We start from the raw sequence: 16,106 nt of genomic DNA, 5'->3' as shown, positions 1-16,106 counted from the left end.
AAGGGTAAAACCAATTAAAACAGTAAAATAGACATCAAAATGTATAAAAAACGCAGAGGACAGAAAACCACACAACTCACGCTTAGTGTGATGCATCACTCAGTACATGTCAATGCATTGAATTAGTCCGATTTCTCAAATAGTTCGGCTCTAAATAAGCCTGGAAACACCTCAAACTGATTGTGTTCAGTTTTTGCAAAGTTGGAATAAAGTTAAAGTGAAAGTACAACTGATAGTCACGCACACACTAAGTGTGGTAAAATCATCCTCTGCATTTGACCCATCCCTTTGTTCCACCCCCTGGGAGGTGAGGGGAGCGGTGAGCAGCAGCAGTGGTCGCGCTCGGGAATCATTTTTGGGGATTCAACCCCCAATTCCAACCCTTGATGAGTGCCAAGCAGGGAGGTAACGGGTCCCATTTTTATAGTCTTTGGTATGACTCGGCCGGGGTTTGAACTCACGACCTACAGTCTAACCCAGTGGTTCTTAACCTGGGTTCGATCGAACCCTAGGGGTTCGGCGGAGGTCAAGACACACCCGACTCATCGTGTAAATAAAAACGTCTCCCTATCGGCGTAGTACGGATACGGCAACAGCAGACTGATTTGCAGGTGTGTAATTTGTTGTGAGTTTATGCACTGTGTTGGTTTTGTTGTTTGAACAAGGTGATGTTCATGCACGCTTCATTTTGTGCACCAGTAAAAAAACATGGTAACACTTTAGTATGGGGAACATATTCACCATTAATTAGTTGCTTATTAACATGCAAATTAGTAACATATTGGCTCTTAACTAGTCATTATTAAGTACTTATTAACAGTGTTGGGTTAGTTACTGAAAACCAGTAACTAGTTACAGTTACTAGTTACTTTATTTCAAAAGTAACTCAGTTACTAACTCAGTTATTTACACCAAAAAGTAATGTGTTACTGTGAAAAGTAACTATTTAGTTACTTCTTTTTTCCCCCTTTTGTTTTAAGGCTCCCATTAATGCCCTTTTAGCCTTCATTTCAGTACTGTTATTGCACTGGACAATAATACAATCTGTTGATCAACTTGACATGCATTTGCATCACTGAACTCAGAAAGCAATGTGGTCTACATACAACACACAAACAATGTGCTCTACATACAACACACAAACAATGTGGTCTACATACAACACACAAACAATGTGGTCTACATACAACACACAAACAATGTGCTCTACATACAACACACAAACAATGTGCTCTACATACAACACACAAACAATGTGCTCTACATACAACACACAAACAATGTGGTCTACATACAACACACAAACAATGTGGTCTACATACAACACAAACAATGTGGTCTACATACAACACACAAACAATGTGGTCTACATACAACACACAAACAATGTGGTCTACATATAACACACAAAGACAAAGATATGTTTCAAAGGGCCAATTTATTTCAGGCCAGAAAAAATTGGCAAAACTATTTTAAATAGCTGCAACATAATAGCACTTTAACTTTAACTCTAAGTAAATAAGATCTTTGATCCAAGACACAACTTACATTTAACTAAAATGTTATTTTCTTTGTGCTCGACAAAAGAAAAGTATTGAGAATGTCTCCATGTTAAAAAACTCGACTTCTGGCTTCGCCATGATGTCTTGTTAGTTGTTATGAGAGTAGCGTATGTGTGTGTGTGTGTGTGTGGCCCTTTAAGATATGACAGCATGAGAGGTGAGTGACGTCAGTGAGTGAGGGGGCGAGAGAGGTGAGGGAGCGGCGACAGTGAGTGTGTGTAGGTGCTCTAGTTTGGTGGATGGCTTCGGGGAGGCGTGCTTTCCCCCACCCACAGAAAGCACGCCTCTTCTTTTCCACCGGAGCGCTCCAATAAAACACACTCAGATCTTCAGTTTCTAGCCGATACTACATAAAAATAACGTAAAATAACGCAGTAACGCATCATGCAGTAACGGTAACTGAGTTACTGCATATAAAAAATAACGCGTTAGATTACTAGTTACCGCCGAAACTAACGGCGTTACAGTAACGCGTTACTTAGTAACGCGTTAGTCCCAACACTGCTTATTAATGCCTTATTCGGCATGGCCTTATTATAACCCTAACCCTCTAACCCTGGCCCTAGCCCTCTAACCCTAACCAAATAACTCTAAATTAAGTCTTTGTTACTTAGAATATGTTCCCCATACTAAAGTGTTACCAAAAACATATAACTTTGTCTTGAATTTGAAAAAAGAACAACATTTTATTTTTCACTAAAGAAGGGTTGGGTGAATGCGCATATGAAACTAACTGGTGGGGTTCGGTACCTCCAACAAGGTTAAGAACCACTGCTCTAACCACAAGACCACTGAGTAGGCTAAGGCTAATAACACAGCTCTCTCGTGTGTGTGTGTGTGTGTGTGTGGGTGTGTGTGTGTGTGTGTGTGTGTGTGTGTGTGTGTGTGTGTGTGTGTGTGTGTGTGTGTGCGCGGCCGTAGAGGACCCTTCGTATCGCGTATGCGCCAGTCTCAACGCGCGGGATACAACTCGGAAGCAGATACCGTTCAATAAAAATGTAGAAACAAATGTCATGAAGAGGATACTTTTCCTTTGCTTCACAAATTAAAAGAACAAAACATTTTGAAGTGCATCGATGGTAAAAAAAAAAAAAAAAGAAACACATTTTTTAATAAGGGAGGTAAGAAAATGTGAAATGCTGACTTAATTCGGACTCCCGAACGAAATAGGAATGAGATGACAGATAATGAAGCAGGTATATTAAAGGCGAATAATAAAGCGTACACAAACCTCTTCACGTTGCATTTGTGCACTCCAAACTGATTAGCATCAACTTCATCTGGCACAGTATCAATCGTGGCACGAACGGTTCCTTCATATTTAAAGGCCTACTGAAATGACATTTTATTATTTAAATGGGGATAGCAGATCTATTCTATGTGTCATACTTGATCATTTCGCGATATTGCCATATTTTTGCTGAAAGGATTTAGTAGAGAACAACGACGATAAATATCGCAACTTTTGGTATCTGATAAAAAAAGGCTTGCCCCTACCGGAAGTAGCGTGACGTAGTCAGTTGAACATATACGCAAAGTTCCCTATTGTTTACAATGATGGCCGCATGAAGTGAGAGAGATTCGGACCGAGAAAGCGACAATTTCCCCATTAATTTGAGCGAGGATGAAAGATTTGTGGATGAGGAAAGTGCAAGTGAAGGACTAGTGGGGAGTTGAAGCTATTCAGATAGGGAAGATGCTGTGAGAGGCGGGGGTGACCTGATATTCAGCTGGGAATGACTACAACAGTAAATAAACACAAGACATATATATACTCTATTAGCCACAACACAACCAGGCTTATATTTAATATGCCACAAATTAATACCACATAAAAACACCTAGGTGTTTGTTATGCTAGCTCCTAGCTACTAGCTCGAGCTAGTTATAGTCCATAAAACCCGCCAATACAATTCAAACACCTGCACAACACACACACTCACTCAGCCCAACGGACCGTTCACCTAACCCAAGGTTCATAAAGCTTATATATTTAACCAAAGTTACGTACGTGACACGCACGTACGGGCAAGCGATCAAATGTTTGGAAGCGCGCGGGTGGGACCTGATATTCAGCTGGGAATGACTACAACAGTAAATAAACACTAGACATATATATACTCTATTAGCCACAACACAACCAGGCTTATATTTAATATGCCACAAATTAATCCTGCATAACAAACACCTAGGTGTTTGTTATGCTAGCTCCTAGCTCAGGGGTCGGCAACCCAAAATGTTGAAAGAGCCATATTGGACCAAAAATACAAAAACAAATCTGTCTGGAGCCGCAAAAAATTCAAAGCCATATTACATACAGATAGTGTGTCATGAGATATAAATTGAATTAAGATGACTTAAAGTAAACTAAATGACCTCAAATATAGCTACAGATGAGGCATAATGATGCAATATGTACATATAGCTAGCCGAAATAGCATTTTAGCATCGATTAGCTTGCAGTCATGCAGTGACCAAATATGTCTGATTAGCACTCCACACAAGTCAATAACATCAACAAAACTCACCTTTGTGCATTCATGCACAACGTTTAAAGTTTGGTGGACAAAATGAGACAAAAAAAGAAGTGGCATAAAACACGTCCCAGAAAGTCGGAGAAAGTTATACATGGAAACAAACTAAGGTGAGTTCAAGGACCGCCAAAATTAGTAGGACAAAACGGCGCTCGCCAAATACTTGAATCAGTGAAGCATGTTTAATATAAACAGTGTGCTTTATAACAATTAGGGAGGTTTGTGTCATGTTTGTCCTCCTACAGAAACCATATTAAAACAAAAAATATATATTTTTCCCCTCATCTTTTTCCATTTTTCATACATTTATGAAAAAGCTCCAGAGAGCCACTAGGGCGGCGCTAAAGAGCCGCATGCGGCTCTAGAGCCGCGGGTTGCCGACCCCTGTCCTAGCTACTAGCTCGAGCTAGTTATAGCAAGCGATCAAATGTTTGGAAGCGTACTCACGGTATCGCGTCTGCGTCTGTTAACGAAGTCAAAGTCCTCCTGGTAAGAGTCTCTGTTGTCCGAGTTCTTCGATCTTGACTGCATCTTTCGGGAATGTAAACAATGAAACACCGACTGTGTTGTGTTGCTGCTGACTTCCCTCGCAAAATACTCCGCTTCGCACCGACTTTCTTCTTTGCTTGCTCAGCTTCTTTCTCCATAATGCAATGAACAAATTGCAACAGATTCACCAACACAGATGTCCAGAATACTGTGGAATAATGAAATGAAAACAGAGCTATTTCGTATTGGCTTCAATGGGGAAGCCATACCTGTGTTAAACTGGCTACGTCACGCGCATACGTCATCCTCCAAAGGCGTTTTGAACCGGAAGTGTGGCGGGAAATTTAAAATTGCACTTTATAAGTTAACCCGGTCGTATTGGCATGTGTTGCAATGTTAAGATTTCATCATTGATATATAAACTATCAGACTGCGTGGTCGCTAGTAGTGGCTTTCAGTAGGCCTTCAAAACTCCCTATCAATCGACAGAGCCTTATGAATGAACTCCGAGACATTCAGAAGTTTTATTTCCATGATTCTTCGTCCTAAAAGTCTTTAAAAAAAACTCTTCCTGTCTTCGCTTCGGACCTGCATTCGCCCCAAAACGTCATTGGTAGCAGCGTTATGTCCGTAGCGCAATTTAAGATGATTTCTTGACACTGTCTGGTATTTAACATCAACATAGCCATTACACACATACTATTTGTATTCTGTGCCAATATTACAGCCGACCTCTAAAGGCTTAGTGGCCACATGCATGGACAGCTTTTTTTAGCTCCTATTTCCAAAATTGTGTACACTACTGAATTGGAGTCTTATGGCCACTTATGTGGACACTTACACTGCCATCTGGTGGTGTCAGAAGAGTACAGCATACAATGGAATTTGGAAAAAAAAAAAGTGTAAAAATAAGAATTAGCATGTCACTAAACATGAAGTACACGTTTGTGTACTTATGGACTAAGTACATCATATCAAAAGATGATTCTTAGTTTTTATTCTAATTAGGGTCCAATAAGCCCAAATAGCAAAGAAAAATATAAAAAAAGCATGTAAACAAAGAGCTTGGGCCTTAAGAGGTGTTAAAACAAGTTGTAGGGCTCCGCAGATGGCTAGTGTGATGTCATAGGTCGACCGGAAAAGGAATTAATTTACCCGTGCTAAAATGAAATAAGTGCCCGTCAGGCCACATGGTGTATGACCAAGAGAGTGCATGGACACTTGGACTTCACACACAGGTGTGAAAATACAAAAAAACGAACTATTTCAGAAATCCGACTAATTTAGTGCATGGAAACGTAGCGACTGTTTCTTTAGCAATGCTGGGTGGAAGGCTCCACACAGCAGCGAAAAGATAAGGATGGCCATCTACACCAGTGTTTTTCAACCACTGTGCCGCGGCACACTATGCCGTGAGATACAGTCTGGTGTGCCGTCGGAGATGATCTAATTTCACCTATTTGGGTTAAAAATATTTTTTGCAAACCAGTAATTATAGTCTGCAAATGATGGGTTGTTGTTGAGTGTCGGTGCTGTCTAGAGCTCGGCAGAGTAACCGTGTAATACTCTTCCATATCAGTAGGTGGCAGCAGGTAGCTAACTGCTTTGTAGATGTCGGAAACATCGGGAGGCAGCGTGAAGGTAAAAAGGTGTCTAACGCTTAAATCAAAAATAAACAAAAGGTGAGTGCCCCTAAGAAAAGGCATTGAAGCTTAGGGAAGGCTATGCAGAATGAAACTAAAACTGAACTGGCTACAAGGTAAACAAAAACAGAATGCTGGACGACAGCAAAGACTTACTGTGGAGCAAAGACGGCGTCCACAAAGTACATCCGAACATGACATGGCAATCAAAAATGTCCCCACAAAGGAGGATAAAAACAACTGAAATATTCTTGATTGCTAAAACAAAGTAGATGCGGGAAATATCGCTCAAAGGAAGACATGAAACTGCTACAGGAAAATACCAAAAAAAAAGAGAAAAAGCCATCAAAACAGGAGCGCAAGACAAGAAGTAAAACACTATACACAGGGAAACGGCAAAAAACTCCAAATAAGTCAGGGTGTGATGTGACAGGTGGTGACAGTACACCTACTTTGAGACAAGAGCTATAGTGATGCATGCGTGGTTATGCTTTAAAGTCACATCCAACAATTGCGACAACGACTTTTTACTGCATACTTGCCAACCCTCCCGTTTTTAGCGGGAGAATCCCGATAATTCAGCGCCTCTCCCGACAACCTCCCGGTAGAGATTTTCTCCCGACAAACTCCCGGTATTCAGCCGGGAGCTGGAGGCCACGCCCCCTCCAGCTCAATGCGGACCCGAGACTGAGTGGGGACAGCCTGTTTCTCACGTCCGCTTTCCCCACAAAATAAACAGCTTGCCTGCCCAAAGACGTCATAACATCTAGGGCTCTTATAGAGTGCACAACTGCGCACACAACAAGGAGACGACGCAGAAGAACGAGGAAATTACAGACATGGCGGCCGAAATGATATACTCATCATGAACGGAGAAGTTAAACAGGACAATACTGCCATCTAATGGATAGCCACTGGAACACTGAAATTCAAGTTTTGTTTTGTTTTTTTCTATTTAAATAAAAAAAAAAATATATATATATATAGCTACAATTCACTGAAAGTCAAGTATTTCATACATATATATATATATATATATATATATATATATATATATATATATATATATATATATATATATATATATATATATATATATATATATATATATGAAATACTCGAGTTGGTGAATTCTAGCTGTAAATAACCATGCCCCCAACCCCGCCCCCAAACACCCCCCCACCCCCCCACCTCCCGATATTGGAGGTCTCAAGGTTGGCAAGTATGTTTTACTGTCAACTGAGTTTCGTTTTTTAATGATGTCTGCTGGTGGTGTGCCTCTGCATTTTTTCAACGCAAAAAATGTGCCTTGGCTCAAAAAAGGTTGAAATACACTGATCTACACCAGGGGTGTCAAACGTACGGCCCGAGGGCCGGATCAGGCCCTCGAACAGGTTCTATCTGGCCCGCGGAATGAGTTTGCTAAGTATAAAAATTAACCTGAAGTTTTTGAATGAAAGAAACGGCTGTTCTAAATGTGTCCACTGGATGTCGCAATAGCAATTCTTTGTATCTTTGTTGATTACACTACATATGTACAAAATAAACCACATGATGTTAGTACATCAGTCGAGGAAAATGAGCAAACTACATAAATAATATACTGTAATTGGATTTTGATATAATTTTTTCATCTTGATAGATTAAAAATTAACACCAATGAGTTGACTGATGAACATTATCACATAATTTATTCAGAAATATAAATAACGACAAATAAAGTATATAAACTATTAACCGCAACAGGTAATTTGTAAAAAAAAAACAACAACATTATGATTTGTACAATTTCAGAATGTGCTTGTTCTATTTTTAAACAATCTGAAGTTGTCTTTATTTTTAAGTTATCGTGCCGTGATTCTACCAGTCCGGCCCACTTGGGAGTAGATTTTGCTCCATGTGGCCCCCGATCTAAAATGAGTTTGACACCCCTGATCTACACGAATGAAAGTACTAGAAAAGCCAGTTTGTTGTTATAAATTGATGAGTCTGAGAGTCTGAACAGGATGTGTGGTGGAAGAAGGAGGCTAACGGAACTAGTACTCGATCTAGCCTTGTTCAAAATGGCCACAATAGTCGTCTTGTCTGCTTCAAGGTGCCGACGCCTGCCCAAGGGTCTGAAAGAATGGCAAGCCTTCCTGGACTTGAAAAAGACCATCGACGACTTCAACGAGCTGTGCCCTTTGCTTGAGATGATGACAAACAAGTCCATGATCACGAGGCACTGGGATATGATCTCCAACCTGACCGGCCACAAGTTTGAGGTGGAGTCAAGTACCTGCAAGCTGGAAGACATCACCAAGGCACCCCTGTTGAAGTACAAGGATGACATTGAGGTTTGTCGCCGCGCCGTGATCGCACGCAGCGTTTCCCACTGTTTGCCGATGTATTAGTGGCGTGTCAGGGGTGTGGTGGGGTATGGCATGACAGGAGTGGCGTCAAAATGACGTCGTATAATTTGCGTAATTTTCTATGGTGACGCATGTATTTTTGAATAGGCTAAAAAAAAGTTATACATATATTTAAACCAAAATCTGTGTTATTAGCAGTGTTGGGTTGGTTACTGAAAACCAGTAACTAGTTACAGTTACTAGTTACTTTATTTCAAAAGTAACTCAGTTACTAACTCAGTTACTTGCACCAAAAAGTAATGCATTACTGTGAATAGGGATGTCCGATAATGGCTTTTTGCCGATATTCCGATATTGTCCAACTCTTTAATTACCGATACCGATATCAACCGATGTATGCAGTCGTGGAATTAACACATTATTATGCCTAATTTGGACAACCAGGTATGGTGAAGATAAGGTACTTTTTTTTTAAATTAGTAAAATAAGATAAATAAATTAAAAACATTTTCTTGAATAAAAAAGAAAGTACAACAATATAAAAACAGTTACGTAGAAACTAGTAATGAATGAAAATTTGTAAAAAATTAACTGTTAAAGGTTAGTACTATTAGTGGAGCAGCAGCACGCACAATCATGTGTGCTTACGGACTGTATCCCTTGCAGACTGTATTGATATATATTGATATATAATGTAGGAAGCAGAATATTAATAACAGAAAGAAACAACCCTTTTGTGTGAATGAGTGTAAATGGGGGAGGGAGGTTTTTTTGGTTGGTGCACTAATTGTAAGTGTATCTTGTGTTTTTTATGTTAATTTAATTAAAAAAAACCAAAAAAAAACGATACCGATAATTTCCGATATTACATTTTAACGCATATATCGGCCGATAATATCGGCAGGCCGATATTATCGGACATCTCTAACTGTGAAAAGTAACTTTTCAGTTACTTCTTTTTTTCTTCTTTTTTTTTTTAAAAGCCTACTGAAATGAATTTTTTTTATTCAAACGGGGATAGCAGATCCATTCTATGTGTCATACTTGATCATTTCGCGATATTGCCATATTTTTGCTGAAAGGATTTAGTATAGAACAGCGACGATAAAGTTCGCTGTTTGGTCTCTGATAAAAAAAAAGCCTTGCCTGTACCGGAAGTAGCGTGACATAGTCAGTTGATCGCCTCCTCATATTTTCCTATTGTTTTCAATGCAGCTAGAGCGATTCGGACCGAGAAAGCGACGATTACCCCATTAATTTGAGCGAGGATGAAAGATTCGTGGATGAGGAACGTTAGAGTGAAGGACTAGAGTGCAGTGCAAGACATATCTTTTTTCGCTCTGATCGTAACTTAGGTACAAGCTGGCTCATTGGATTCCACACTCTCTCCTTTTTCTATTGTGGATCACGGATTTGTATTTTAAACCACCTCGGATACTATATCCTCTTGAAAATGAGAGTCGAGAACGCGAAATGGACATTCACAGTGACTTTTAGCTCCACGACAATACATCGACGAAGCACTTTAGCTATGAGCTAACGTGATAGCATCGTGCTTAACTGCATATAGAAACAAAATAAATAAATCCCTGACTGGAAGGATAGACAGAAGATCAACAATACTATTAAACCATGGACATGTAAATACACGGTTAATGCTTTCCAGCCTGGCGAAGGTTAACAATGCTGTTGCTAACGACGCCATTGAAGCTACCTTAGCTAGGGAGCTAACGTGATAGCATCGGGCTCAAATGCAGATAGAAACAAAATACATAAACCCCTGACTGGAAGGATAGACAGAAGATCAACAATACTATTAAACCATGGACATGTAAATACACGGTTAATGCTTTCCAGCTTGGCGAAGCTTAAAAATGCTGTTGCTAACGACGCCATTGAAGCTAACTTAGTAACGGGACCTCACAGAGCTATGCTAAAAACATTAGCGCTCCACCTACGCCAGCCAGCCCTCATCTGCTCATCAACACCCGTGCTCACCTGCGTTCCAGCGATCGACGGAAGGACGAAGGACTTCACCACGATCATCCGTGCGGTCGGTGGCTAGCGTCGGCTAGCGCGTCTGCTATCCGAGTCAAAGTCTTCCTGGTTGCGTTGCTGTAGTCCGCCGCTAATACACCGATCCCACCTACAACTTTCTTCTTTGCAGTCTCCATTGTTCATTAAACAAATTGCAAAAGATTCACCAACACAGATGTCCAGAATACTGTGGAATTATAAGATGAAAACAGAGCTATTTTGTATTGGATTCAATGGGGTACCGATACTTCTGTTTCACTGGCTACGTCACGCGCATACGTCATCATCCAAAGGAGTTTTCAACCGGAAGTTTAGCGGGAAATTTAAAATGTCACTTTATAAGTTAACCCGGCCGTATTGGCATGTGTTGCAATGTTAAGATTTCATCGTTGATATATAAACTATCAGACTGCGTGGTCGCTAGTAGTGGCTTTCAGTAGGCCTTTTAAATACACATGCAGTGCACATACATCACGTTACATATGAATCCTTTTAAATCAACAATACAGTTTGGTGTAAACTGAAAAAAAGTAATGCAAACTTATAGGATAAAGGTTGTCTTGTGCTGCTAGCTTAATGCTAACATACAATATCATTTTCCAGTGGCCTTGTGGTTAGAGTCTCCGCTCTGAGATCGGTCAAACCCCGGCCGAGTCATACCAAAGACTATAAAAATGGGACCCATTACCTCCCTGCTTGGCACTCAGCATCGAGGGTTGGAATTGGGGGGTTAAATCACCAAAATGACTCCCGAGCTCACTGCTCCCCTCACCTCCCAGGGGGTGGAACAAGGGGATGGAGAGAGTGCAGAGGGTAATTTCACCACACCTAGTGTGTGTGTGAATATCAGTGGTACTTTAACTTTAAGACCCCATTGACAGGCTAAGAAAAAATGGCATCGTGAGTACAGAAGTTTAAACAAACAGAAGTCAATGTCTTGTGAAACATGATTGGCAGGTGATGGCAGCATATTTACCACCTAGATTGATTGATTGAGAATTGTATTAGTAGATTGCACAGTACAGTACGTATTCCGTACAATTGACCACTAAATGGTAACACCCGGATAAGTTTTTCAACTTGTTTAAGTCGGGGTCCACGTTAATCAATTCATGGTAATTCATGGTAGAAAGTGAAGTGTTCCTGTATCGCATACTATTAACAAAAAAATGGTGTGTTTTTTTTTCCAAAATGCTTTACCTGTGACGGCCCTAAGTTTATGTGTGGTGGGCTGCCACAACTAGTGAATGTATCGGTAACACTTTGCTCGGTATAGCATTGGCCTTCTCCAGCCCAACTCCTCTGTGCGTTTCTCAGGACATCTGCATATCGGCGGTGAAAGAGCGGGACATTGAAGCCAAGTTGACGGCCGTGAAGGCGGTGTGGTTTGACCAAAACCTGACCCTGAATGACTTCAAGGACAGGGGGGAACTCATGCTGCGAGGCGGAGACACGACAGAGATCCTGACCACTCTGGAGGACAGTCTAATGGTGCTGGGATCGCTGCTAAGCAACAGGTGGAGTGATGAGTCCTGTGAAATTTCCTTGTTCATTTTATAGAAAAGTGTGTACGTGTGTGTGTGTGTGTGTGTGTGTGTGTGTGTGTGTGTGTGTGTGTGTGTGTGTGCGCGTGTGGAGATGGGGTGGCGGGGGGGGGGGGGGGGGGGGTTTGGGACACAAATGTTTTCACAGCAACATCCTCAGTTAGCTTGCTGAAAAAAATGCAAAATGCTTGATTTAAACTTGACTAATAAATAGTTGGCGGAGCTTTGGTTTAAAATGAATAGCAAAGCCTGTTTTTAGAATTGTTATTGCAAAGTAGTTGGCATACCTATCTTGCTAAGGGCGGGTCCGAAGTGGTATTACCTTCATTAGGAATTAGGTTTTTCCTTCGTGACAAGACGCAACTTCAAAAGCCAGCCTGTAAGTGCTACGGCTCCCCCAAACGGACCACTCCGGACAGGACGTGCAGGTAGGAACATGATTTATTCTCGAAAATTAACAAAGTTAAAAAAACAGACAACAAGCCGAAGGAACAACGTGCCGATCGCACTCGAAGCTAAGGCTACCACTTAGCATAGACTATAGAGACAAGCAATACTCACGTAAACAGGTTGCATGTTCAGTGTTTCCCATAAACTGCCAAGATACCTGTGGCGGTGGGGGCGTGGCTATGGGCGTGGTTACCATGACATCATCTAGTAATTTGCATAATTTACTACAATGATATGATTTTCTCTAAAAAGGCTCAAAAAATGTATACTTACTAATTAATAATAACAGTTTTGTTTTAAACGTCCATCCATCCATCCATTTTACAATATAATTGCAACACTTTATGTACATATTTATATACAGATTTCAACAATAAGTTATTCACTGAAATATATTTATTAATTGTGGTTCTTACAAAAAATATATCTTATAAAATATACAAGCTAAAATGTCTCTTAAAGCTCTGCCCCTTTAATTAGTGCATACTAAATAATTTAACTTTAGCCTACTACTACAACCATATTATTTACCAGCAACATAAAGTGAAACAGAGGCGGAGGTGTCCTGCCACAGTCAGTAACAAATAAACAGGAAACAGTAGTGGTCAAATACAAATAAGGCAACAAGAGAAGTATCCTACACTTATCTTTTGTAAAGTAAATCTGAACAGCCTATATGGGCATCTACATCAACTATATGATTTGCCTGAGAAGCTGGACAGGACAAAAATTTTTTTAAATTTTTGGCGGACGTAATTCTTTCATGGCGGGCCGCCACAAATAAATGAATGTGTGGGAAACACTGATGTTGCAAACAAAGAAGCCAGGCCGATTAGTGCTCGGGAAACAGGTGAGCGTCCCGAACACCAATCAGAGACAGGTGAAAATAATAAGCAACAATGGTAACTAAAACAAACTCAAGGGTGCACAAAACAGGAACTGAGGGAGTCCAAAAGTAACAGAAAATAACAGATCATGACTGATCCGATCCACTACCCAAAGAACAAGCAGGGTTTCAGCTCTATACTCTCGGCAGGATCCTCGAGGGTTTGCCCAACCAGTCTACATGTGCTTTGTGGAATTCAAGAAGACCTTCGACCGTGTCCCTTGGGAAGTCCTGTGGGGAGGGTTCAGAGAGTATGGGGTATCGGACCGCCTGATGGTGGCGGTCTGTTCCCTGAATGATTGGTGTCAGAGCTTGCTCCGCATTGTCGCAGTAACTCGGACCCGTTCCCGGTGAGGGTTGGACTGTCACCTATTCTGTTTACAACTTTGATGGATATTACGGCTGTTTTGCTCTTTATAGCAACAAAGGGACTTCTTATCTAATAACTCACAGTATTTCTCCATCGTATCACAGCCGGTTCAATGTTATTTTCCACTGAATAGTTCGGAAATATTACATATAGCGCTGTCGTGAACGATGACACTCGTCCGTCAAAATGGATTCCGGAAAAAATCCCAACTCCTGTATAAAAACTGTCCTCCTTCCATAACATATCATATTGACATCAAAACTTTGACATCTGACAAATCAACCGGAAATGAAAGGGGTGGGACTGTCAGTGAACTGCTTTTCACAAATACCGGTAGTAAGGGGGCGGGACTTAAACAATGTTTGTATTAAATGTATATGTCATCATCACTTTTTGACAGAAAGTGGGTCCTATAATCTGTAAATAGCATCCGTTGCATAGGGATGTATAGGAATGTTAAAGGCCTACTGAAATTATTTTTTTTTTATTTAAACGGGGATAGCAGATCCATTCTATGTGTCGTACTTGATCATTTCGCGATATTGCCATATTTTTGCTGAAAGGATTTAGTAGAGAACATCGACGATAAAGTTCACAACTTTTGGTCTCTGATATAAAAAAAGCCTTGCCTATACCGGAAGTAGCGTGACGTAGTCAGTTGATCGCCTCCTCATATTTTCCTGTTGTTTTCAATGCAGCTAGAGCGATTTGGACCGAGAAAGCGACGATTACCCCATTAATTTGAGCGAGGATGAAAGATTCGTGGATGAGGAATGTTAGAGTGACGGACTAGAATGCAGTGCAAGACATATCTTTTTTCGCTCTGACCGTAACTTAGGTACAAGCTGGCTCATTGGATTCCACACTCTCTCCTTTTTCTATTGTGGATCACGGATTTGTATTTTAAACCACCTCGGATACTATATCCTCTTGAAAATGAGAGTCGAGAACGCGAAATGGACGTTCACAGTGACTTTTATCTCCACGACAATACATCGACGAAACACTTTAGCTACGGCGCTAACGTGATAGCATCGCGCTTAACTGCATATAGAAACAAAAGAAATAAATCCCTGACTGGAAGGATAGACAGAAGATCAACAATACTATTAAGCCATGGACGGTTAATGCTTTCCAGCCTGGCGAAGGTTAACAATGCTGTTGCTAACGAGGCCATTGAAGCTAACTTAGCTAGGGAGCTAACTTGATAGCATCGGGCTCAAATGCAGATAGAAACAAAATACATAAACCCCTGACTGGAAGGATAGACAGAAAATCAACAATACTATTAAACCATGAACATGTAACTACACAGTTAATGCTTTCCAGCTTGGCGAAGCTTAAAAATGCTGTTGCTAACGACGCCATTGAAGCTAACTTAGGATAACGGGACCTCACAGAGCTATGATAAAAACATTAGCGCCCCACCTACGCCAGCCAGCCCTCATCTGCTCATCAACACCCGTGCTCACCTGCGTTCCAGCGATCGACGGCGCGACGAAGGACTTCACCCGATCATCCGTGCGGTCGGTGGCTAGCGTCGGCTAGCGTCGGCTAGCGCGTCCGCTATCCAAGTAAGTCCTCCTGGTTGTTTTGCTTCAGCCAGCCGCTAATACACCGATCCCACCTACAACTTTCTTCTTTGCAGTCTCCATTGTTCATTAAACAAATTGCAAAATATTCACCAACACAGATGTCCAGAATACTGTGGAATTATGAGATGAAAACAGAGCTATTTTGTATTGTTTTCAATGGGGTACCGATACTTCTGTTTCACTGGCTACGTCACGCGCATACGTCATCACCCAAAGGCGTTTTCAACCGGAAGTTTAGCGGGAAGTTTAAAATGTCACTTTATAAGTTAACCCGGCCGTATTGGCATGTGTTGCAATGTTAAGATTTCATCATTGATATATAAACTATCAGACTGCGTGGTCGCTAGTAGTGGCTTTCAGTAGGCCTTTAAAACATCCAAAAATAACTAGCATAATATTGGACCTTTAACTTCACAGATACTGCACCTATTACAAAGCCGAGATCCAGGACTGGGTCTCCAAGCTGTCCACATCAACAGATGTCATCGAGCAGTGGGTCATTGTGCAAAACCTGTGGATTTACTTGGAGGCTGTGTTCGTTGGTGGCGACATCGCCAAAGACCTGCCTCAGGTGAAGGATTGGCTTCCCGCTTTTAAATGTAGAAAATGATCATACTGGAATTAATAACCGTGTATTGGATACGT

The 16,106-nt window shown here is 41.0% G+C and overlaps 1 protein-coding gene across 1 annotated transcript in view; it reads left to right on the top strand.

Moving 5' to 3' along the window:
- The window catches only part of LOC133631538 (dynein axonemal heavy chain 8-like), a 200,699-nt gene that overhangs the window by 78,502 nt on the left and 106,091 nt on the right, over positions 1 to 16,106 (top strand). The window contains exons 34-36 of the mRNA XM_062023834.1: positions 8,324 to 8,564; positions 11,934 to 12,133; positions 15,879 to 16,032. Coding sequence (XP_061879818.1) covers positions 8,324 to 8,564; positions 11,934 to 12,133; positions 15,879 to 16,032 — 595 coding nt within the window. The remainder of the gene's footprint in view (positions 1 to 8,323; positions 8,565 to 11,933; positions 12,134 to 15,878; positions 16,033 to 16,106) is intronic.

The sequence above is a fragment of the Entelurus aequoreus genome, linkage group LG16, assembly GCF_033978785.1.
Source record: "Entelurus aequoreus isolate RoL-2023_Sb linkage group LG16, RoL_Eaeq_v1.1, whole genome shotgun sequence".
Taxonomy (NCBI): Eukaryota; Metazoa; Chordata; class Actinopteri; order Syngnathiformes; family Syngnathidae; genus Entelurus; species Entelurus aequoreus.
This window is presented reverse-complemented; position numbering and strand designations above follow the sequence as displayed.